Source organism: Pan troglodytes, chromosome 21 (assembly GCF_028858775.2).
Source record: "Pan troglodytes isolate AG18354 chromosome 21, NHGRI_mPanTro3-v2.0_pri, whole genome shotgun sequence".
Classification (NCBI taxonomy): Eukaryota; Metazoa; Chordata; class Mammalia; order Primates; family Hominidae; genus Pan; species Pan troglodytes.
Window position 1 is genome coordinate 41,405,970 of NC_072419.2, and position 25,559 is coordinate 41,431,528.

Here is a 25,559-nt window from a genome sequence, read left to right on the forward strand (position 1 = left end):
GACGCACTGAAATTTTGTATTCTGTCCTATTTCATTTTTTAAAAATGGTAACCATGACCTGCTAAATTGATTTCATTGTCCACTAATAAATTATGACCTCAGTTTCAAAAAGATTGCTTTAGGTAACCAATCATCTTCTGAGATTTATACAGATTGCTCATAATTCTCTCCTATTTTTTAAAAACATGCTGCAGTGAACTGCTTTACACTCATTTTATGACTACTTCTGAGACCAAGATCCCGGATTATGTAATTGTTATTTACTTAAAATTCTGGTAAAATGTAGCCATTATACTGGAAAACTAAATGTTAATCTTGGATCTGTCACCACCATGATATATAAACTTTGGGCAAGTCCCTGCACCTCTCTGGACCTCAATCTCCCCATCAGCAACCTGCTGATCCTACTCCCAGGAGTGTGCTCTAAGTTGAAAGTAGATGCCCCACCCCCTGAGTCAGCGCCGGCAGGACTTCTCACCAAGCCCTTCTCCCCCTTTTCCGCTCCCTGTTCCTGGTTCCTAGGAAGCAGCCCAAGGAGAAGGGAAAAGGCAGGTCTGGGCAGGAGGGAGCAATGAAGGGCGGGGCAGAGGGAGGGCAGGAGGGAGGCCGGCCCCCTAGTAGGAAATGAGACACAGTAGAAATAACACTTTATAAGCCTCTTCCTCCTCCCATCTCCTGGCCTCCTTCCATCCTCCTCTGCCCAGACTCCGCCCCTCCCAGACGGTCCTCACTTCTCTTTTCCCTAGACTGCAGCCAGCGGAGCCCGCAGCCGGCGGCCCGAGCCAGGAACCCAGGTCCAGAGCCTCAACTTCAGGATGTTGACAACATTGTTGCCGATACTGCTGCTGTCTGGCTGGGCCTTTTGTAGCCAAGACGCCTCAGATGGTGAGTCGGGGGCACATCTCCTGCCTCAGGATGGTTCTGGAGAATCTCAGTCTATCTGGGCACATGGCAAGACCACAGGAGAGCTTATCTCACAGCATCTGTGTCTGCAGCTGGCTAGATCTCTCTACAGGGCAGGCAGAGTCTTGGGGACTGGTTCGTGTCCCAAAGCCAAGGTGAGTTAGTACATTTAAGCCCCTGAAAAGGGGGAGATGAAAGAGGCTAGGGGAAACAGGATGACTGGAAACATGAGAAAGAAACCAGCAGAGAGGGTAGGAGAATCAGCCCCAGGGAGAGGGGAGAAAGTGGAACTGAGGGTGATGGTAGATAGGCGTACATCTAGGGGAGACGGGAAGAGGCTCAGAAGAGAAGAGAAATGGAGGGAATGGGAAGACACTGGGAAAACTGATGGAAGAACTGGGGGAAGACTGGGGCAGAGAGAGGTTAGGGGAGGCTAGGGAAAATGGAAGGAGACTGGGTGCAGCTGGTGGAACTGGGGAGAAAGAGATGCTGTGCCTAATAGAACTTATGGGCGATCAGGCTACTGAAGTGGCCCTGTTTAAGCAGAAAAGGGAGTTATTACCCTCCCTTATAATTGCACAGGAGCCTCCTTTCCCCTCTCTCACAATCCCCATAACTTCAGTCTCCCCCTCAGAGAGGCGGCAAATAATAACCAGTATTCAATGAGTGCTCACTATGGTTAATACATGTATTGACCCATTTAACTTGCACAAACCCCTAAAGGTGGGTAATATTATTACTATCTCCATTTTATGAGGAGGAAACTGGGTCACAGAGTAGTTAAGGACCATGTCTAGGGTTATCCATAAATATACTTATTCACATCTGCAGATACAAAGCACAACTTCTCAAATGCAAACACAGACAGGACCCACTCACACACACAGATTTACAACTCTGGACTCATCCAAATGTGCTCTGGGCATCAACTCTGTGCCAGCCTCTTTTCTGGGTGTAGGAAGCAGAGATTACCAAGCATGGTTCCATAGCCTAGAGGAGTCCAGTGTGGCCTGTGTGTGTTTGGAGACAGTCAGGTAGTATCCCGTGAGATACACACTAATATATGGTGGTCTGGGGTCACTGAAACAGACACACTGTGTCTCGTGGGGCATCAGAAAAAAATTTCCAAGAAGAGGGCAACTGAGCTGGGTCTTTTTTTCTTCGCTTTTCTTTTTTTTTTGAGATGGAGTCTTGTGCTGTCACCCAGGCTGGAATGCAGTGGCACAATCTCAGCTAACTGTAACCTCCAACTCCCAGGTTCAGGCGATTCTCCTGCCTCAGCCTCCTGAGTAGCTGGGACTACAGGCATGTACCACCACGCCTGGCTAATATTTGTACTTTTAGTACAGATGGGGTTTCGCCATGTTGGCCAGGCTGGTCTTGAATCCCTGACCTCAAGTGATCCGCCCGCCTCGGCCTCCCTAAGTGCTGGGATTACAGGCATGAGCCACCGTGCCCAGTCTCTGAGCTGGGTCTTAAATCATGAATAAACTTCGCCAGGCAGAAAAAGGGAGGCAGAGCAATCCTGACATGCTATTCATGTGTCAGCCAAAGGCAGCATGAGGAACCCCAACTAGTTTGATATATAAGCAGCGGGAAGCGGCCAGAAAAGGCAGCAGGGGCCAGGTCTCTAGCAGCCTTGAATGCCAGGCTAAAGACTCTGGACTTGACCCTGTGGGGAGGCAGTGTAGCAGAATGGCTGAGTGCTGGACTTGACTGCCTACGTGCAAACCTTGGCTCTGCTACACTATCTCTGTCTCAGTTTCCCATGTAGACTGGGGTTAATAATAGTAGCTTATTGCATTAAGCCACTATTGCATTAAGCTGTGCATTAAGCACAAAGATAATAATGTATGTAAAGCCCATTGCCCAGGTTATAATAAGCACTTAATCGACATTGGCTATGATTATTTTTGATTAATGAAGGGGAGGGGGTTATGGCACTGGAAGATTTTAAGTAGGAAAAGGACATGATCTCATCCCTGGGTCAGGTGGAGGTCAGAATAGAGAACGGGGAGATGAAGTAGAAAGTTACTACCCCAGTCTAGATGAGACGGATGAATCCTGAATCAGGGCAGTGGAAGAGGAGACGGAGAACAGGCAATGGAATTGGGATTTTATTCAGGTCAGGATTTGTTAACCATTTGTTCCGTTGGTTAACAGGAAACGGGGGGAGGGAGAGCCGAGGGTGAAAAAGGAGGCAGAAAGGAGTGTCTCTTCCACTGCAGGCCTCAGTTTCCTCATCTGTAAAACGGAGATAATAATCCCTGTCCTGTCCTCCTGGCAGAGTTAATGTGAGCGTCAAATGGGAGAAGCGGTGGGAGGGCACATTATAGTTTATGAAGGGTCGAGAAGGCGGGCGGCCAGCCTCGAGGTAGGGGGTTATTATCTTCCGCTGCCCGCCGCCCCCTCCCACGCCGGCCCAGGCTGAAGCTGACTCTGCCCGCAGGCCTCCAAAGACTTCATATGCTCCAGATCTCCTACTTCCGCGACCCCTATCACGTGTGGTACCAGGGCAACGCGTCGCTGGGGGGACACCTAACGCACGTGCTGGAAGGCCCAGACACCAACACCACGATCATCCAGCTGCAGCCCTTGCAGGAGCCCGAGAGCTGGGCGCGCACGCAGAGTGGCCTGCAGTCCTACCTGCTCCAGTTCCACGGCCTCGTGCGCCTGGTGCACCAGGAGCGGACCTTGGCCTGTGAGTAGGCGCGCAGCGGGGGCGGGGTCTGGGCGGGGCTAGTGGGGGCGGGGCCTGGCGGTGGGGGCGGGGCCTGGCGGGTGGGGGCGGGGCCTGGCGGGTGGGGGCGGGCTGGGGCTTGCAGGGACCCGGCAGCCACTGGAGCTCGGTGGCGCCTGGGCCTTTGAAGATTGCTGGGTGGGGGCTGGAGAGAGGCAGTTGTCCCCGCTAAGAAAGCCCCGACTCGGGCGGTCGTCCTGCTGGCATAACCTCTTGGGATAGACCCTGTTGGAAGGCCCTGACACCGTGACGTCGAAGGTCCCCAGAAAACTCACCCCTCGCCTCACAGTCCTCCAACTCCTTTTCTTCATAGATCTCCGTCCTTCCCTTCCCACAGCCCCCAGCACTTCACCCTCCACCCTCCAGCCACTTCTCCTCATACAAGCTGATGACTTCGCTCTTAGCTCCACTCATGACCCGAACTCTTCCCTCAAAGACCCCAAGTTCTTCTCTCAAAGCCCCACTCCTTCCCCGTCACAACCCTAACTCCTTCTTCTCAAAGACCCCAGTTTCTTTTCTCAAAGCATCACTCCGTCCCCCTTCCCCCACCATCATGGCCTTTAACTCCTTTCTCTCCTAGTCCCCCACCCCACCCACTTTTTTTTTTTTTTTTTGAGACGGAGTCTTGCTCTGTCGTCCAGGCTGGAGTGCAGTGGCGCGATCTTGGCTCACTGCAACTTCCGCCTCCCGGGTTCAAGCGATTCTCCTGCCTCAGCCTCCCAAGTAGCTGGTATTACAGGAGCTCGCCACCACGCCCGGCTAATTTTTTGTATTTTTAGTAGAGACGGGGTTTCGCCATGTTGGCCAGGCTGGTCTCGAACTCCTGACCTCAGGCGATCCACAAGCCTGGCCTCCCAAAGTGCTGGGATTACAGGCGTGAGCTGCCGCCCCTGCCCCAGCCTCACCCCCTGTTTTTTTTTCTATTACAGTTGAACAAGGCCTGACAATTCCCTTTTTTCATCACAGTCCCTGGCCCCTTCTTTCTTAGCCTCTAACAGTCTAACCCCAAACCCCTCCTCACAGCCCCAGGCCCTTCTCCCCATAGTTCCCTGACCTAGACTCCCCTCTCCTCACAGCACTGACTCTTGCCTTCTCATGTTCTTTTCCCCTTGGTGGGCCTCGCCCCACACCTGGCACCCTCTCTGCACAGTCCCCTGACCCTGACTGTCTATCCACAGTTCCTCTGACCATCCGCTGCTTCCTGGGCTGTGAGCTGCCTCCCGAGGGCTCTAGACCCCATGTCTTCTTCGAAGTGGCTGTGAATGGGACCTCCTTTGTGAGTTTCCGGCCGGAGAGAGCCTTGTGGCAGGCAGACACCCAGGTCACCTCCGGAGTGGTCACCTTCACCCTGCAGCAGCTCAATGCCTACAACCGCACTCGGTATGAACTGCGGGAATTCCTGGAGGACACCTGTGTGCAGTATGTGCAGAAACATATTTCCGCGGAAAACACGAAAGGTATGATGGGACGGGGCCCAGGCCTGCAAGCTGGGGAGAGGGCGGGTTCCAGACAAATGGATGGACCTGAAGGATGGATGCCTAGAGCAACAAGAGGCCCACAGCTGGGGGTTCGGGACAGAACACACGCAGCTTCAGTCAGTTGGTAAACAGGTCCCTTTCCTCTGGGGCAGAAACGCTTTGGGGTTTGACTCAAATCATGGACTCCTTGGGGGGCCTATTCTTCGGGCTAACTCTTTGCATGTTCTGCAGGGAGCCAAACAAGCCGCTCCTACACTTCGCTGGTCCTGGGCATCCTGGTGGGCAGTTTCATCATTGCTGGTGTGGCTGTAGGCATCTTCCTGTGCACAGGTGGACGGCGATGTTAATTACTCTCCAGCCCCCTCAGAAGGGGCTGGATTGATGGAGGCTGGCAAGGGAAAGTTTCAGCTCACTGTGAAGCCAGACTCCCCAACTGAAACACCAGAAGGTTTGGAGTGACAGCTCCTTTCTTCTCCCACATCTGCCCACTGAAGATTTGAGGGAGGGGAGATGGAGAGGAGAGGTGGACAAAGTACTTGGTTTGCTAAGAACCTAAGAACGTGTATGCTTTGCTGAATTAGTGTGATAAGTGAATGTTTATCTATCTTTGTGGAAAACAGATAATGGAGTTGGGGCAGGAAGCCTATGGCCCATCCTCCAAAGACAGGCAGAATCACCTGAGGCGTTCAAAAGATATAACCAAATAAACAAGTCATCCACAATCAAAATACAACATTCAATACTTCCAGGTGTGTCAGACTTGGGATGGGACGCTGGTATAATAGGGTAGAAAGAAGTAACACGAAGAAGTGGTGGAAATGTAAAATCCAAGTCATATGGCAGTGATCAATTATTAATCAATTAATAATATTAATAAATTTCTTATATTTAAGGCATTGTTATCTCCTCCACTTTGCAAAATTTCTGGAAAAGTAACCTATACCCATTTCTTCTGCTTCCCTATTTCTCACTCTTTTTTTTTTTTTTTTTTTTGAGACAGAGTCTTGCTCTGTTGCCTAGGCTGGAGTGCAATGGTGTGATCTCAGCTCACTGCAACCTCTGCCTCCCAGGTTCAAGCAATTCTCCTGCCTCAGCCTCCCAAGCAGCTGGGATTACAGATGCATGCCACCACACCCAGCTAATTTTTGTATTTTTAGTAGAGATGGGGTTTCACCACGTTGGCCATCCTGACCTCGTGATCCGCCTACCTCGGCCTCCCCAAGTGCTGGGATTAGACGTGAGCCACTGCGCCTGGTCTTCTCACTCACTCTTAGACCCAGTGCAATCTGACTTCTCTATAAACTACTCTAAGATCACCAGTAACCTCTAATTGTCAAACCGTCACCCTACATGGTATCTGCAAATTTGCGGACTAGAACTCTCTTTTTGCCTTAACTTCTGAGATACCATACTTCAATTTTTAAAACTGTTCTGTCTACTTTTTTTCAATCCCTTTGACTATGTCATCTTACACGATTCACCCTGGAAATGCTGGCTTCCTTAGAATTCCATTTTTTGGTTCCTTTTGTTCCTGTTTGAACTATACCCTTTCTAGGTGACCTACTGACCTTCATGGCTGCAAATACTATCTACCTGTGGTTTCCATGGAGAAGCAATATAATTTTATCTTTAAGAGCATGTGTTTTGTCGGCCAGGCGCGGTGGCTCACGCCTGTAATCCCAGCACTTTGGGAGGCCGAGGCGAGAGGATCACTTGAGGTCAGGAGTTCAAGACAAGCCTGGCCAACACAGTGAAACCCTATCTCTACTAAAAATACAAAAATTAGCCAAGTGTGGTGGCACGCGCCTGTAATCCCAGCTACTTGGGAGGCTGAGGCAGGAGAATCACTTGAACCCGGGAGGCAGAGTTTGCAGTGAGCTGAGATCACACCACTGCACTCCAGCCTGGGCAACAGAGTGAGATTCTTTTTTTTTTTTTAATTCTAAAAAAAAAAAAAAAAAAAAAGAGTATGTGTTTTGTCATCAGACTTAAGTTTTACTTCTTTGAACTAGAAATTTAACTTCTTCAAGTCTCAGTTTTTTTTGTTCCCAAATGGTATTAATAAAATATACCAAAGGGTATAAGAAAAACAATACCCAATTCATAAAGGCATGAAGAGTATTAAATAAAAGTATATATGTAAAATAATATGCCAAGCGCAAGCTGGGCACGGTGGCTCATGCCTGTAATCCCAGCACTTTGGGAGGCCGAGGCGGGCGGATCACAAGGTCAGGAGATCGAGACCATCCTGACTAACACAGTGAAACCCTGTCTCTACTAAACAAAAACAAAAAATTAGCCAGGCATGGTTGCGGGCGCCTGTAGTCCCAGCTCCTCGGGAGGCTGAGGCAGGAGAATGGCGTGAACCCGGGAGGCAGAGCTTGCAGTGAGCCGAGATCACGCCACTGCACTCCAGCCTTGGCGACAGAGTGAGACTCTGTCTCAAAAAAAAAAAAAAAAAAAAAAAAGCCAAACGCAATGACTGGCTCACACCTGTAATCCCAACACTTTGGGAGGCAGAGGCAGGAGGATTGCTTGAGCTCAGGGGTTTGAGACCAGCCTGGACAACATAGTGAGACCCTGTCTCTACAAAAAAAATAGAAAAAATTAGCTGGGCATGGTGGTGTGGGCCTGTAGTTCCAGTTACTCAAGAGGCTGAGGTAAGAGGATTGCTTGAGCCCAGAAGGTTGAGGCTGCATTGAGCCATGATCGTGCCACCACACTGCAGCCTGGCAACAGACCGAGAAAAAAAAAAAAGATAGTATATGTATAGTCAGTAAATACAGCAGTGGCTTCTGATCTCCAGACCTCTCATTTGCATTGATTCTTTAAAATCATCTCTACCTTAATGTTCTGTAGACATTTCAAAATCAACATGTTCAAAATCAAATTTATTATCTATCTCCCCAAATCTGCTCTCTCTAGTTCTGATGTTTACTGTTCATTAATGGATAACAGAATAACCATCAAATCATGTAAGTGGAGAGAACTCAGTGTTAACCTTTATTTACTCCCTCTTATTTATCCCCATCTACCAATTACAGTATCTATAAAACACATTCACTCCTTTCTACCCCATTGCTTTTGTTCAAGATATCATAATTCCTCTCTTTCTTTGTGGTAAACATGAAGGTGTACCATCCAGTTCTACCTCCAAAGAAAGACTTCCTGTTGGCCGGGCATGATGGTTCACGCTTGTAATCCCAGCACTTTGGGAGGCTGAGGTGGGGGGATCACCTCAGGTCAGGAGTTGGAGACCAGCCTGGCCAACGTGGCGAAACCCTGTCTCTACTAAAAATACAAAAATTAGCCAGGCGCGGTGGTGCACGCTTGTAATCCCAGCTACTAGCAGGGGCTGAGGCAGGAGAATCTCTTGAACCCAAGAGGCAGAGGTTGCAATGAGCTGAGATCTCGCCACTGCACTCCAGCCTGGGCAACAAGAGCAAAACTCCATCTCAAATAAATAAATAAATAAGAAAAAAAAGACTTGCCATTCAGCTATAGGGGGAATAGCCAGCAGATAGCTTCCGCCTGCTTCAGTTCTTTCAATGTCTGCCTCAGCTGTAGAGGACAGTCCTGCACAAGATCATGCCCATCCCAGGGCTGCCCTCACTCGGTGCCTAAGCAAGGCAGGGGTATAAAAGTTCGGTCATTTTGGCCAACTGCAGGACAACTCTGAGAATAGGTTGGATTGACAAGGGCTGGCCAGGGCTGGAAATATTCACTCCAGAGCTCCCTGCCAGGGAGGCTGGGTCTTTGTCAGATCTGCATTGCCGTTTGACTTCTCTCTTAGCTTAGCCCTACTTCTTCCCCCTGGTAAGCATCTTGCACCTCAAACTCTGTCTCAGCCTCTGCTTCCAGATAACCCAACTTGTGTGTGTGTGTCTCTCTCTCTTTCAAAATTGAGAAATTTTCTCAATCTTGTCTGGACCATGGCAGCAGCCTCCTCCTAAGAAATTGTCTCTAATTTCTCCATATTTTAATTCATCTTCTACATGGCAGTAAGAAACACAGATCTAATTGTGTCATTATTCCGTTTTTTGTTGTTGTTTGGTTTTTGTTTTTTTGTTTTGTTTTGTTTTGAGACAGAGTCTCTCTCTGTCACCCAGGCTGGAGTGCAGTAGTGTGATCTTAGCTCACTGCAACCTCTGCCTCACAGGTTCAAGCAATTCTCCTGCCTCAACCTCCCGAGTAGCTGGGATTACAGGCATGTGCCGCCACGCCCGGCTAATTTTTTGTATTTTTAGTAGAGTCGGGGTTTCACCATGTTGGTCAGGCTGGTCTTGAGCTCCTGACCTCAAGTGATCCACCCGCCTTGGCCTCACAAAGTGCTGGGATTACAGACATGAGCCACCACGCCTGGACTGTTTTTTAAATTTCTCATTGAGTTAAATTCAGAATCCTCAAAATGACATTCAGGGCCTTGCACAATGTGGCCCCAACCTAATTTTCTAATTTTATTTTAATTTAATTTTATTTTATTTTATTTTATTTTATTTTATTTTGAGATGGAGTCTCACTCTGTCACCCAGGCTGGAGTAAAGTGGTGCGATCTCTGCTCACTGCAACCTCCACCTCCTGGGTTCAAGCTATTCTCCTACCTCAGCCTCCCGAGTAGCTGGGATTGCAGGCATGTGCCACCACGCCCGGCTAATTTTTGTATTTTTAGTAGTGACGGGGTTTCACCATATTGGTCAGGCTGGTCTTGAACTCCTGACCTCATGATCTGCTCTCCTTGGCCTCCCAAAGTGCTGGGATTGCCGGCGTGAGCCACTGTGCCCGGCCCCTCAAATTTTATTTTCTACCATTTCTCTTTAGCCACTGTGCCCTAGATTATTTATTTTAAAAGCATATTTTTAAATGACGGAAGTGGTACAACAACAGCAATAACAGAGAAGTTTACAAAGAAATTTCATAAAGGAAAAACGGAACGCCTCCTGCTTTCTCATTCTCCCCAAATCCTTACTCCAGAGGTATGCTAAGATTATTAGTTGCAAGCAACAGAAACCAATTCTGCCAACTTAAGGGGAAAATAAGTATATTGGAAGGTTATTAAGTAATCCTCAGAGTTGATGGGAAAGCCAGATAATCAAGCTCAGAAAGTAGAACCAGGGACCACAGCCAAAGTCACACCACAGGAATGGTATTAAGGATGCCACAGCTGGAAGCACTACCTCCATCACCAATGCTGCTGCCATATTAAAGGAATTCTCCTCTGACCCTGTGTCTTTACATCATTTGTTCAAGAGTCAATATCCTGAGTGGAAGCAGCCAAATGACCAAGCCTTGATCATGTTGCTTTTGCCTTAGCTGCAAGTGCAGGGGGGGAAAGGAAAACTTTAGATACCTTTGACTTCTCTTGTGGGAGGTGAGAACCTGTCTCCCATTAAGACTCACACAGAGGAAGAGATTTCAGATGCTGGGCAACCAAAACAGGTACAGGTGATTTTAAAGAATTGATGGAATGAGAAGCCTGGAGATCAGTAGCCACTGCTGTATTTACTAACTCTACAAATATTATCTTTTTTTTGAGACAGACTCTTGGTCTGTTGCCCAGGCTGGAATTGGTGGCACGATCATGGCTCACTGCAGCTTCAACCTCCTGGGCTCAAAAAACAGAACAAAAGAAAAATAAAATAGAAAAGCAAAAACAACAAAAACCCATAAATGTTCACTATATCTCACATCATTAATTTATTTACTCGTTTAATAAATGTTTGTCAGAAACTTCCATATAGAAGGCTTTATGTTATGTACTTTGGAAGACACAAAACGATTAGGATATGATCCTTCTCAAGGAGCCCAGTCTTTTCTTGGGAAGATAAAACATACAAAAAAGAACAACACAAGGCAAGATGCATTGTATAACTAGAAGAAACACACAAATAAAAATGTTATGTTATGTGGCCGGGCATGGTGGCTCACGCCTGTAATCCCAGCACTTTGGGAGGCTGAGGTGGGCAGTTCACCTGAGGTCAGGTGTTCGAGACCAGCCTGGCCAACATGGTGAAACCGTCTCTACTAAATATACAAAAATTAGCCAGGCATGGTGGCGCATGCCTGTAGTTCCAGCTACTCAGGAGGCTAAGGAAGGAGAGTAGCTTGCACCCAGGAGGCAGATGTTGCAGTGAGTTGAGATCATGCCACTGCACTCCAGCCTGGGCAGCGGAGTGAGACTCCATCTCAAAAAAAAAAAAAAAAGGAAAGAAAGAAAGAAAAATGTTATGCTCTGATTTACTCTTGTAGCTATCATTTACATTATTGCTATATAGTTTTTGGAATTCTGTAACTTGCGTTTATCATTTAATACTCTCTTTGGTCTTGTAAGATAGATATAATCATTTTAGATTAGGAGACATGTTTAGGGAGAATAAGAAAGTTAATAACTGATATGGTTTGGATGTTTTGTCCCTCCAAATCTCATGTTGGAATGTGACCTCCATTGTTAGAGATGGGCATAATGGGAGGTGTTTGGGTCATGGGGGCAGATCCCTCATGAATGGCTTAACACCATCCTTTAGTGTTGAGTGAGTTCTTGTTCAGTTAGATTACACATGAGATCTCGTTGTTTAAAAGGATCTGAGACCTCCCCTCCTCTTTCTTGCTTCCTTCTGTCTCATCTTATATGCCTGCTCCCCCTTTGCCTTCCAACATGATTGAAAGCTTCCTGAGGCCTCACCAGAAGAAGATGCTGGTGCCATGCTTCCTGTACATCCTGCAGAAGTGTGAGTCAAAATAAACCTCTTTTCTTTTATAAATTAGCCACTTGCAGGTATTCCAGTATAGCAGCACAAGAATGAACTAATATAGTATCAGAGCTAGGATTCAAACCCATGCCTTTGTGTTCTAGGATTTATGCTTTCTCTCCTCTACTAAAACTGCAGGAATCAGAGGAATCTAGGGGAGAAACATGGTATTTGTGAATTGGTGAGATATGACCATGCCCAGATAGGAAAGATAGACAGAACAGATTCAATAATGAAAATAGGAAAAAGCAGAGTAAATTTTAGACATTTCTTAAAGAAGATACACCAGTGGCCAATAAGCACATGAAAAGATGCCCAACATCGTTATAGTCATTATGGAAATGCAAATCAAAACCATGAGATACCACTTCATACCATCAAGAATGGCTATAGGAGGATGGATAGAATCAATATTGTGAAAATGACCATACTGCCAAAAGCAATCTACAAATTCACGCAATCTCCATCAAAATACCACCATCATTCTTCACAGAGTTAGAAAAAACAATTCTAAAATTCATATGGAATCAAAAAAGAGCCCACATGGCCAAAGCAAGAGTAAGCAAAAAGAACAAATGTGGAGGCATCACACTACCTGATTTCAAATTATGCTATAAGGCCATAGTCACCAAAACAGCATGATACTGGTATAAAAATAGGCACATAGACCAATGGAACAGAATAGAGAACCCAGAAATAAACCCAAATACTTATAGCCAACTGATCTTTGACAAAGCAAACAAAAACATAAAGTGGGGAAAGGACACCCTTTTCAACAAATGGTGCTGGGATAATTGGTTAGCCACAGGTAGAAGAACGAAACTGGATCCTCATCTTTTACCTCATACAAAAATCAACTCAAGATGGATTAAGGAGCTGGGCGTGGTGGCTCACGCCTGTAATCCTAGCACTTTGGGAGGCCGAGGCGGGCAGATCACGAGGTCAGGAGATTGAGACCATCCTGGCTAACACGGTGAAGCCCATCTCTACTAAAAATACAAAAAATTAGCTGGGCGTGGTGGCGGGCGCCTGTAGTCCCAGCCACTCAGGAGTCTGAGGCAGGAGAATGGCGTGAACCCGGGAGGTGGAGCTTGCAGTGAGCTGAGATGATGCCACTGCACTCCAGCCTGGGTGACAGAGCGAGACTGTGAGACTCTGTCACAAAAAAGAAAAAAACACAAGATGGATTAAGGACCTAAACCCAAGACCTGAAACTATAAAATTTCTAGAAGATAACATTGGAAAAACCCTTCTAGACATTGGCTTAGCCAAAGATTTCAAGACAAAAAAACCAAAAGCAGTTGCAATATAAATAAAGGTAAATAGCTGGGACCTAATTAAACCAAAGAGCTTTTGCACGGCAAAAGGAACAGTCAGCAGAGTAAACAGACAACCCACAGAGTGGGAGAAAATCTTCACAATCTATACATCTGACAAAGGACTAATATCCAGAATCTACAATGAACTCAAACGAATCAGTAAGACAAAAAAAAAAAAAAAATCAATCCCAACAAAAAGTGGGCAAAGGAGATGAATAGACAATTCTCAAAAGAAGATATACAAATAGCCAACAAACATGAAAAAATGCTCAACATTACTAATGATCAGGAAAATGCAAATCAAAACCACAAAGCGATACCACCTTACTCCCATAAGAATGGCCATAATCAAATAATAAAAAAATAGTAGACGTTGACGTGGATGCAGCAATCAGGGAACACTTCTACACTGCTGGTGGGAATGTAAACTAGTACAGCTGCTATGGAAAACAGCGTGGAGATTCCTTAAAAAACTAAAAGTAGAGCTACCATTTGATCCAGCAATCCCACTACTGGGTATCTACCCTGAGGAAAAGAAGTCATTATTCAAAAAAGATACTTGCACACGCAAGTTTATAGCAGCACAATTCACCATTGCAAAATCGTGGAACCAACCCAAATGCCCATCAATCAATGAATGGATAAAGAAACTCTGGTATATATATATATGATGGAGTACTACTCAGCCATAAAAGGAATGAATTAACAGCATTTGCAATGACCTGGAGGAGATTAGGGACTATTATTCTAAGTGAAGTAACTCAGGAATGGAAAACCAAACATCGTATGTTCTCACTGATATGTGGGAGCTAAGCGATGAGGATGCAAAGGTGTAAGAATGATACAATGGACTTTGGGGACTTGGGGCAAAGAGTGGGAGGGGGGTGAGGGATAAAAGACTACAAATATGGTGCATTGTGTACTGCTTGGGTGATGGGTGCCACAAATCTCCACCAAACAACTTACTCATGTAACCAAATGCCACCTGTAACTCGATAACTTATGGAAAAATAAAATTAAAAAAAGAATGGCTATAGGAAAAAAGACAGACAATAACAAGTGTTGGCAAGAATGTGAAGAAATTGGAACCCTCATACATTGCTGGTGGCAATGGTATAGCACTTTGGAAAACAATTTGACAGTTCTTCAAAAAGTTTAACATAGAGTTATTGTGTGGCCCAGCAAGTCCACTCCTAGTATATACCCAAGAAAATTGAAACATACATCCATGCAAATACTTGTACATGAATGTTCACAGAAGCATTATTCCTAATAGCCAAAAATGGTAATAATCCAAATGTCTGTTAATTGATGGAGAAACAAAATGTAGTATTTTAATACAATGGAATATTATCTAGCCATGAAAATGAGGTACTGACACATGTTACAACACGGATGAGCCTTAAAAACATGACAAGTAGTCTGGGAGCAGTGGCTCTCGCCTGCAATCACAACACTTTGGGAGGCCGAGGCGGGTGGATCACGAGATCAGGAGTTCAAGACCAGCCTGACCAACATGGAGAAACCCCGCCTCTACTAAAAATAGAAAATTAGCTGGGCATGGTAGCACATGCCTGTAATCCCAGCTACTCGGGAGGCTGAGGCGGGAGAATCGCTTAAGCCCAGGAGGCGGAGGTTGCGGTGAGCCAAGATCGCGCCATTGCACTCCAGCCTGGGCAACAAGAGTGAAACTCCATCTCAAAAAAAAAAAAAAAAAAATGATAAGTAAAAGAAGCCAGTCACAAAGAACCAGGTATTATATGATTCAACACATGTGAAACATCCAGAATAGGCAATCTGACCAGGCACAGTGGCTCATGCCTGTAATCCCAGGACTTTGGGAGGCCAAGGCAGGTGGATCACAAGGTCAGGAGATCGAGACCATCCTTGCTAACATGGTGAAACCCTGTCTCTACTAAAAAAAAAAGTACAAAAAATAGCTGGGCATGGTGGCACGTGCCTATAATCCCAGTTACTCGAGAGGCTAAGGCAGGAGAATGGCGTGAACCTGGGAGGCGGAGGTTGCAGTGAGTGGAGATTGCGCCACTGCACTCCAGCCTGGGCAACAAAGCAAGACTCTGTCTCAAAAAAAAAAGAAAAAAAAAAAAAAAGAAAAAAAATAGCAATAGCTGTTTAAGTCAGTGGCCTGCAAAACATGTTAACAATTAGGTCAATTCCTTCTTTGCGCTTCCTCAATCCATAGTTTGATCTATCTTCCTCCAAATCTGCTCTGTCACTCAGGCTGGAGTGCAGTGGTGTGATCACAGTTCACTGCAGTCTCCATCTCGCAGGCTCAAACGATCCTCCCACCTCAGCTTCCTGAGTAGCTGGGACTACAGGCATGCACCTCCAAGCCTGCCTAAATTTGTTTTGTTTGTTTGTTTGTTTTGTAGAGTCAGGGTTTCACCATGTTGCCCAGGCTCGAATTCCTGAACTGAAGTGATCCACCTACCTGGGCCTGCCAAAGTGCTGGGATTACAGGCATGAGCCACCACACCTGGCCTGAACACGCTTATACTAATGGTGAAATAATGTTGGGTAGCTCTAAGTGGCTTGCCCAAAGTTCCACAGTGATGTGGTACAAGAACTGGCACTAGAACTTGGGACTTCTGACTTCTGATCCTGAGCTATTGCTGCTACATCATTCCATGAGATGCATTAGGAATCATAGGTTAAAGAGGTAAGGTACTACTTGGAGGGATTCTCTGAAAATTTATGCCCATGTCCAAAAGCAGGAGAGGTAAGTAATCAGGGAAACAGTGGGATGAATAACTCTGACCATTTAGGGAGAAGATATGATCCTCATTTCCAGGAGTTTCTACACAGGGTGAAGAGTGAATGGAAGGTTCATCTGCTTATGCTTACGTATGTGAATACATGTTCATAGCTACATGACCTTAGATAAGTCAGTGCCCCTCTCTGAGAGGGAGTTTGTAATCTCTGAGATATCTAAGGTATCTCCCAGCTCTGATAACTAGGATTCTACATTCCTAAGTCCAGATGGCTGACAGGACAATTGTAAAGGTCCTAGAAGTTCCATTCCTCTTTTTGGGAATGATCTTAGAATGTTTGGCTTGGGTCTGTTATGTGGCAGCCAGACTATTAGAGCTCCAGTTGGAGTTTACAAGAGAAATAAACAAATCTGAAATAAAGGTAAACAAATGACTCCCTGGCATATTCTAAAAGTATCCTTCTGGGTGGCTTGGCTTACTAGATTCCCCATCTTTTAATTCAGTTCAACACGTGTGCCTTGATTTTATATCTCTGCCAGGTGGCCTGAGGTTTAGGTTTTGGACCGCATTCTTTTCCCAACTCAGCCAACTGTTGCTGAGGACTGTTTTATGCAAAGAATTGTGCTAACTGCTAGCAGGGATGCAAAAGTGGGTAAAACATGATCTCTGCCCAGGAACTGATAGTCTAGAAGGAGAAGCATACAAAGCAGTTTATTTTAACACAGAAGGAATGAAAAGATTCAAAGTAATTATAAGCTATGTACTGAAAGAAAGAGATCTGGGAAGGCTACACAGAGGCCATAGATTTCATCTGGGGCTTGAAGAAGAGAATTACAGTAGGTGAAAAGGGGAAAGATGTTTCTCCTTTCCTAGGCTAAGATCTTTGAGGGCAGAGATTACATCTTATTTATCTCTGTGTTCCTGATACCCAACATAGTGCCTGGCACAAGGAAAGAGTCCAATACATGTGTTTTGAATCAATGAATAATGAGTGGATTCTGGACTGATATAATAGCACAAAGACAAAGTGGATAAAAGTGCACCTTATGTTTGGGGAATGCTAAATGGTCTGATGTGGTTGCTCCGAATATTGGTTATATAAGGAAATGTTATGGGAAATCAAATTTTAGTACCAGATTAAGAATGCCATGCTAAGAAGTTATACTTAGTCTATAGGCAATAGTTAACTATTTACTCCTCTAGGGCAAAATACCCTTGTGTTGTGGGAAGTCAGGGACCCCGAACAGAGGGACCTGCTGAAGCCGTGACAGAAGAACATAAATTGTGAAGATTTCATGGACATTTATCACTTCCCCAATCAATACTCTTATAATTTCCTATGCCTGTCCTTACTTTAATCTCTTAATCCCATCATCTTCATAAGCTGAGGATGTATGTCACCTCAGGACCCTGTGATGATTGCGTTAACTGCACAAGTTGTTCATAAAGCATGTGTGTTTGAACAATTTGAAATCTGGGCACCTTGAAAAAAGAACAGGATAACAGCGATGTTCAGGGAACAAGGGAGATAACCATTAGGTCTGACTGCCTGGGAGCCAGGCAGGACAGAGCCATATTTCTCTTATTACCAAAAATGGGTAAGAGAAATATAGCTGAATTCTTTCCCCAGTAAGGAATATTAATAATTAACAGCCCTGGGAAAAGAATGCATTCCTGGGGGGGCCTCTAAAATGGCCACTCTGGGGGTGTCTGCCTTATGCAGTTACAGATAAGGGATGAAACACACCCTGGCCTCCTGCAGCATCCCCAGACTTGCTAGGATTAGGAAATTCCAGCCTGGCGAATTCTAGTCAGACCGGTTCTCTGCTCTTGAACCCTGTTGTTTATCAATGACAATGCATGCACAGTGGGACATGGAACTTCATTAATAATTCTAGTTTCGCCCTGACCTTGTGATCTCGCCCTGACCTTCTGCCTTGTGATCATTTGTTGCCCTTGAAACAAGTGATCTCTGTGACCCACACCCTATTCATACACTCCCTCCCCTTTGAAAATTGCTAATAAAAACTTGCTGGTTTTACGGCTCAGGGGGCATCACGGAACCTGCCGACATGTGATGTCTCCCCCGGACACCCAGCTTTAAAATTTCTCTCTTTTGTACTCTTTCCCTTTATTTCTCAGACCAGCCGACACTTAGGGAAAATAGAAAAGAACCTACGTTGAAATATCGGGGGCTGGTTCCCCCAATACCCTTGTTCATCTTTGTATCCTTAGTATCTACAACAGTGCCAGGAATTTAGAAGTTAGTCAATAAATGGCTGGATGAATGAATGAATTGAAGAGTTTTGAGGAAGGAAATTATTTCATCCAATCTGCACCTTACTTTACTGATAATAATCCCTCGCCTTTTTGTACAATTTTGTAGTCACAGAAACATTTTATTCTATTATGTCATGAAAAATTTTATTGATATGCTCAAAAAGCTTATTAGGAAAGAAAGGCAGATATTATTATCATTTCCTATAGATGTTATTATTCTCATTTCCTGGCAACGTTATTATTCTCACACCCAGTAAAAAGAAACCAAAACTCTATTTCTTCTAATATCTCTTGGTATATCTGATGGTCTGTTGTATGTGTACCGGCATATAACAGGGTTCTCATGGGTAGCCTTAATCTTGCATCACACTCACTATAATCAGGATTTCTACATATCCCAAAAAATAGATCCAACTCGCAATGCAGGGATATTGTACTGATTACTTCATGGGGATCCTGGCTGTACCATACCCCACACAGCAGAAGCTTAATCAATTCTTAGACATTTCTGTTCTTTTTCTTAAGCTTGATCTCTCTAAACATCAACGAACTTATCTCTCTCTTCCTTCTCTTTCCTCTCACAACCTTGCCCCCTTTTCCCACCCAAACAAACAACAAAACCCATTATTTTATTAAGCCTTTCATTTTTCAGTATGTTTATTTTTCTCAGCAAAACAAAAGCCCTGTAGTTTTTCTTATTTCCTTAAACATGGTGTTTTATTTCATCCAAATGCAAGTGAAGAGGAGATTAGATTTGGTCTGTGGAATTCCAGGGAACAGATTAATGAATGAGAGGAAGTCAGAGAGAAATAAATGTTAGTTTAATGTAACTTTCTGACCCAGCAATTCAATAATGGAACTGGCTGTTTCACAGAGTAGTGAACTCCCTGTTACTGGAAGTATTTGGCATGTCAAGTCCAACTTCTGACCTCTAAAACCGCATGTGACCGTCCTACATATGTTCAAAGATGATGGTCCTGTTCTCCTAACTCTTTTCTTCTTTTTTTGAGACAGAGTCTCGCTCTGTCGCCAGGCTGGAGTGCAGTGGTGTGATCTCGGCCCACGGCAATGTCTGCCTCCTCGGTTAAAGTGATTCTCCTGCCTCAGCCTCCTGAGTAGTTGGGACTACAGGCACGTACCACCAGGCCCAGCTAATTTTCATATTTTTAGTAGAGACAGGGTTTCACCATGTTGGCCAGGATGGTCTCGATCTCTTGACCTCATGATCCGCCCACCTCAGCATCCCAAAGTGCTGGGATTACAGGCGTGAGCCACCGTGCCCAGCAATCTTTTCTTCTCCAGATTAAACATCTTACTTTCTTCAAGGGTTCCTTATTTGATGTGGCAGTTCAGTAACCTGCTATTGTTCTTCTGGACTTGTTACAATTTGTCAATTTCTCATGCATTTATTTAAAAAAATTTATTGAGTCGGGTCACTAGAATTACTAAATAAGAAAAAGAAAATTATTGAGTGACTTCTATGGTTCAGACGCTGTTTTAGGACATGGGAATAGAGCAATATAGCAGAGAACAAAAACAAAGTCTGTCTTAGAAGCTACAGTTTACTGGGAGGGACAGACCCTAAACAAATAATTTTTTTTTAATGTCAGAGATAATTAGTAGGAAATAGGTAGAAAAATAAGGAAGGTCGAAGGGAGAATAACTGAGTTGCTGTTTTAGACAGCATAATCAGGGCAGGCCTCTGGAATAAGATGACAGTTGAGCAGAGATATGAAGGAAGTGCAAGAGTGGCCAGGGGAAGAACAAGCCAATTTAGATAGACCGAACAAGTGCAAAAGCTCTGAGGAGTAAGCTTGGTTTATTTCATGAACAAGGAGGCCAGTTTATCTGAAGTGGTACAGGCAAAGAGAAGAGAAAGAGCAGGAGGCAAATAACCGAGGGCCTAATAAGCCAATTATCTGTACTTTGCTATTTGTTCTGAGTGAGATGGAAAGGCATTGGAGGCTTTCGAGAAGAGGACTGACGTGATTTGACTTGCATTTGAAAAGCATCACTATGGCTACCATGCGGGGAAACAAAGTTTAAAAGGCAAAGAAATACTCAGGGACCTCCAAGGATACTCGTACATTCCTGTTAGGAGGCAATAATATGGGTGAAAAATAATGGTGGCAAGGACAAGGGTGATACCACTACTTACCCATTACCCATCAGAATAGTCAGAAAGAAAAAGACAAACAAGGAAGGAAAGAAAAGACAGTATTGGCAAGGATACAGGCCAAATAGAACTTTCCTACATTGCTGTTGGTAAGGTAAATTGATATGAAACAACCACTGTTTGGAAAACCGCAGTATCTACTAAAGTTGAACATCTGCCTCCTAGGCATATGCCTAACAGAAACGTTTACCTATGTTCACTCAAAGACATACACAAGATTAGTCATAGCTGTAAGAATTAAAGAAAGAAGAGAGAAACACGAAGGGCGGCTCGACAGTCAACAGGGACAGGTTTATTTTGAATAAACTTGAGTGGGGCAGCTGGCCAAGTTAGGTCAGAGCCACACTCTCTTACAGACTAAGTGTTTTTAAGGATTCAGGGTGGGAGAGTTTATCAGAGGCTTGGACTGCTTCTGTGTTTCTTTGTTGTGCTTATCTGGGAGGGAGAGTTGTGTGTCTGTTCCCATACATCTTTCTGCAGATGCAGGCATATCCCCCGGGTTGCTTTTAGCTTCCCTATCTTAGTGCACCTGAAGGGAAAGGAATGTGCTTATTAGGGCCTACTGTTTTACTGGGGGCCATCGTATGAGGGTGAAGTTTGGCAGTTACCCAGGAGACTTTCCCCCCACCTCCCTCTGTACCCAAGCTGTCTTATCTGTGTTTTACTGTCTGCTCTTTCTATTTGTACTTAGAAGAGAGTGATTTCCTTGAAATGCACGAGGCTAGAAAGGGAGCTGGAACTTAAAGTGGCAGTGTTTGTTCGAGATGACAGTGCTCCTGCTCTGTCAATAGCAGTATTCTTTGTAATATCCCCAGCTAAAAAGTACCCAAACACCATCAAGAATAGAATAATGAAACAAATTATACTATATTTACATAATGGAGTATACAACGAGAGTAGAAAAACTTAAACTACACGTCTTAATATAAGTGAATGTCACAAATATAATATTGATCAAAAGAAGCCAAACACAAAAAAGTATAAACTATATGATTACATTTATATAAATTTCAAAGACACACAGAACTAACCTGTGGTGTTAGAAGCCAAGATGTTGGTTACATTTGGGAAGCTAATGATTAGAAGGGAGACATGAGGGCTTCTGAGGCAATGCCCTGTTTCTTTCTTTCTTTTTTTTTTTTTTTTAAGATGGAGTCTCGCTCTGTCACCAGGCTGGAGTGTAGTGGCGCAATCTCGGCTCACTGCAACCTCCACCTCCCAGGTTCAAGCCATTCTCCTGCCACAGCCCCCCGAGTAGTTGGGCCTACAGGCGCATGCCACCACGCCCAGCTAATTTTTGTACTTTTAGTAGAGACGGGGTTTTACTGTGTTGGCCAGGATGGTCTTGATCTCTTGACCTCGTGATCTGCCTGCCTCAGCCTCCCAGAGTGCTGGGATTACAGGCATGAGCCACCACACCTGGCCTGCCCTGTTTCTTAATCTGGATGCTGGCTATATCAATATGCTCACTTTGTGAACATTCACTAAGTTGTACATTTATAATTTGAGCACTTTCCTGTATCAGTGTTATGCCTCAATAAAGTTTACATTACAAAGGAATGACTCAGAGGTTTTGATCTGTGCAACTGGAGGCTATAATTGACATTTATTGAAATGGGGAAGCTATAGAAGAAGCAGGTTTTGGTGGGAAATGCATTCATTATGTACATACTACATTTGATATTTATTAGACATCCAAGTTGAAATGCTGATAGAATGCAGTTGGTATACAAGTCTGCAGTTGAGGGAAATGTCTAGGCTGAAGACCTAAATTTGAGAGCTCACTATATAGATAACATGTAAACTCATAAAGCTGGATGGGATCACCTAAGGAATAGTCTAGACAGAGAAAACATTCAAGTACTAAACCCTGAGGATGCCCCAACATTTAAAGGCTGGAAATTGAGGAGAAACCAGTAAAGAAAACTGAGTAGCCAGTGAGGTGTGATAAGAGCTGAGAGAGTGGAATCTCAGAAGCCAGGTGAAAAAAGTGTTCTAAGGAGGAAGTAACCACTGTAGCAGATACAGCAGATAGTGGAATAAGGTAAGGACTGATAATCGGTTATTGATGGATATCACTGGAGACCTTGATAAACAGCAGTTTTGGTGGTGTGGTAGGGACAAAAGCCTAATTAGAATGAGCTCAAGAAACAAACTAATTTGAGACAGTGACTATAAACAACTCTTTTGAGGAGTTTGGTTTGTTTTACAGAAGAACAGAGAAGTAAGATATTAAAAAGAATATTAATTAAGGATATGAAGCAGTGTTGGGTTAAGTAACTAAGGAGGCTTATGGGATCAAGAAAAGTTTTTTCTCTTAATAAGGTAGATAATAAAGTATGTTTGTACACTTACAGGGATAATCAATAGAGAGGGAAAATTTGATGACACAGGAAAAAGAGAGGGCAGTGGCTGGAGTGATGTCCTGGAGCAGGTTATAAAAGAGGTTAGACTCCAAGGCACAAATGGAGAGACCGACTTAGCTAAGATCATGGACAGTTCCTCTAGGGAGGAAAGAGCTAGAGAAAGGGATCTCTTAAATCTGTACGTGAGCCAAGAGAAATTGCAAGCTCACTACCAAGTTGCACATGTGCTTGGTAAAAAGAAAGCTTGGTAATGGCTTTGATAACTCAACTGTAATATAAATCACCATCTGACTGTCAGACTAACCCCAGAGTGGCATGGGGTAGATTCAAACAGCCTAGCAAAGACTCTGAAAATGAACTGACACTGCAACCACCACCCACAGCAGGTGAGACAAAGCTTGTAGTCTGAACCTAATTGAGTTATTTGCCTGCTAAAATAAACTAGTCACCATCCAGATAATTTAAACAGGACTCAGAGTCCCACAATCTAACACTCAAGATGGGCAAGATACAATCCAAAATTACTTAATATACAAAGAACCAAGAAACTGATAAATGTTTAAAGGAAAAGAAAACAAATAGATGCTAATCCCCAAATTATTTAGATGTTAGAATTATCTGACAAAAACTTTAAAGTAGCTATTATAACCATCCCCCATGAGGTAAAAGTTAAACATCCTTGAAATAAATGGAAAGGTAGAAGTTCTTAGCAGAGAAATAGAAATTATGAAAAAGAACCAAATAGAAATTATGTGAAGTAAAAATATTTGCTGCAGAGCTCATTATTAGAATGGAGATAACAGATGGATGAATGAATGAGTGAATTTGAAGATAGATCGATATAAATTATTCAATATAAAGATCATAGAGAAAAAAATATTTTAAAAATGAACAGTCTACAGATATACCATCCTGAATGCACCTAATCTTGTCTAATTTTTGAAGCTAGGCAGGGTCAGGCCTGGTTAGGATTTGGAGGGAGACCACCTGGGAATACTGGGTAATGTAGGCTGTCAATTAAAAAAATTTTTTTAAACAATCAGACACCTCCTATGTACCGATAAAATTTTGTAATAAAAAAATTCAAAAAGTAAACAAGAATAAATAAGAATAAAGAATGTGATGTTGGCCAGGAGTGGTGGCTCACACTTGTAATCCTAGCACTTTGGAAGGCCAAGGTGGGTGGATCACCTGAGGTCATGAGTTTGAGACCAGCCTGGTCAACATCATGAAACCCCATCTCTACTAAAAACACAAAAATTAGCCAGGTGTGGTGGTGCTCGCCTATAATCCCAGCTACTCGGGAGGCTGAGGCAGGAGAATCACTTGAACTGAGGAGGCAGAGATTGCAGTGAGCTGAGATTGTGCCATTGCACTCTAGCTTGAGTGACAGAGCAAGAGTCTGTCTCAAAAAAAAAAAAAAAAAGAAAAAAGAAAGAAAGAAAGAAAAAGAACATGATGTTTTAGATATATATTAAAAATAGTCTGGGCACAGTGGCTCATGCCTGTAAGCTCAGCACTTTGGGAGGCAGAGGTGAGCAGACTGCCTGAGCTCAGGAGTTTGAGACCAGCCTGGGCAACATGGTGAGACCCTATCTCTACTAAAAATACAAAAAATTAGCACAGTGTGGTAGCATGCACCTGTAGTCCCAGCTACTCAGGAGGCTGAGGCAGAAGAATCGCTTGAACCCAGGAGGCAGAGGTTGCAGTGAGCCAGGATTGGGCCACTGCACTCCAGCCTGGGCAACAGAGTGAGACTGCCTCCAAAAAAAAAAAAAAAAAAAAAATTAACAGAGCCTCAGATACCTGTGGAAAAATATCAAAAGCTCTAATATTGGTGTCATCAATATTTCTGAAATAGAGGAGAAAGAGACTGATGTGGAAAAGTATTTGAAGAAATGATGGCTGAAAACTTCATAAATTTGGTTAAAGATACAAATTTACAGAATTGTAAAGCTCAGTGAACCCCAAAAGGATAAAAGCAATGAAAACCCCACCCACCCTAATCAAACTTCTGAAAACCAAATATTAGGAAAAAAATTTTAAGAGTAGCCACCAAAAAATGACATGTTACATATGGGGGAACAATAATTCTTATGACTGTAGATTTTTCATCAGAGACCATGGAAGCCAGAAGACAATGGAATAACTAACACCTTTAAAGTGCTGAAAGAAAAGAACTGTCAACTTGAAATTTTCTATCTAGTGAATATTCCCTTTGAGAATAAAAGTGAAATAAAAACATTCTCAGATAAAGAAAGCCTAAAAGAATTTGTCTCCAGAACACCTGTTCTGAAAGAAATGCTAATAGAAGCCAAAGTGAAATAATACCAAAAGGAAACTTGGAACTACAGAAATGAAGGAAGAGCAACAGAATTGGTATATATCTGGATAAAGTTAGGTTATTTTTCTCTCCTTACATAAAGTTATTTATGATCATTGAAAGAAAAAATTATAACACAGTCTAGGAGAGTTTCAATGTATGTAGATGTCATGGATAGGACAATTATAAACAACAGGGGGAAGGTAAAGGGACCCATATACAGGCATACCTCATTTTATTCATTTTCCCATCGTGTTTTGTAGATATTGTGATTTTACAGATTGAAGGTTTATGGGGCAAGTCTATCAGTGCCATTTTTCCAACAGTATATGTTCACTTCCTGTCTCTTGTATCACATTCTGGTAATTCTTGCAATATTTCAAACTTGTTTTTTCTTTTGTAGAGACAAGGTCTCACTATGTTGACCAGGCTGGTCTTGAACTCCTGGCCTTAAGTGATCCTCTGCCCTTGGCCTCCCAAAGTGCTAGGATTACAG

The 25,559-nt window shown here is 43.8% G+C and overlaps 1 protein-coding gene across 2 annotated transcripts in view; it reads left to right on the plus strand.

Annotated features, from left to right (window-relative positions):
* The first annotated feature begins 550 nt into the window (after positions 1-550).
* Positions 551-25,559, plus strand: part of PROCR (protein C receptor) — a 44,028-nt gene continuing 19,019 nt past the window's right edge. Inside the window, exons 1-4 of one of the 2 annotated variants that reach the window (XM_016937756.3) lie at positions 551-885; positions 3,353-3,604; positions 4,822-5,100; positions 5,353-6,017. In XM_016937756.3, coding sequence (XP_016793245.1) covers positions 816-885; positions 3,353-3,604; positions 4,822-5,100; positions 5,353-5,468 — 717 coding nt within the window. In that variant the 5' untranslated portion in view covers positions 551-815 and the 3' untranslated portion in view covers positions 5,469-6,017. Of the gene's footprint in view, positions 886-3,352; positions 3,605-4,821; positions 5,101-5,352; positions 6,018-25,559 lie in introns of those variants that run through there. The other variant, XM_009437089.5, reaches the window with a different exon arrangement.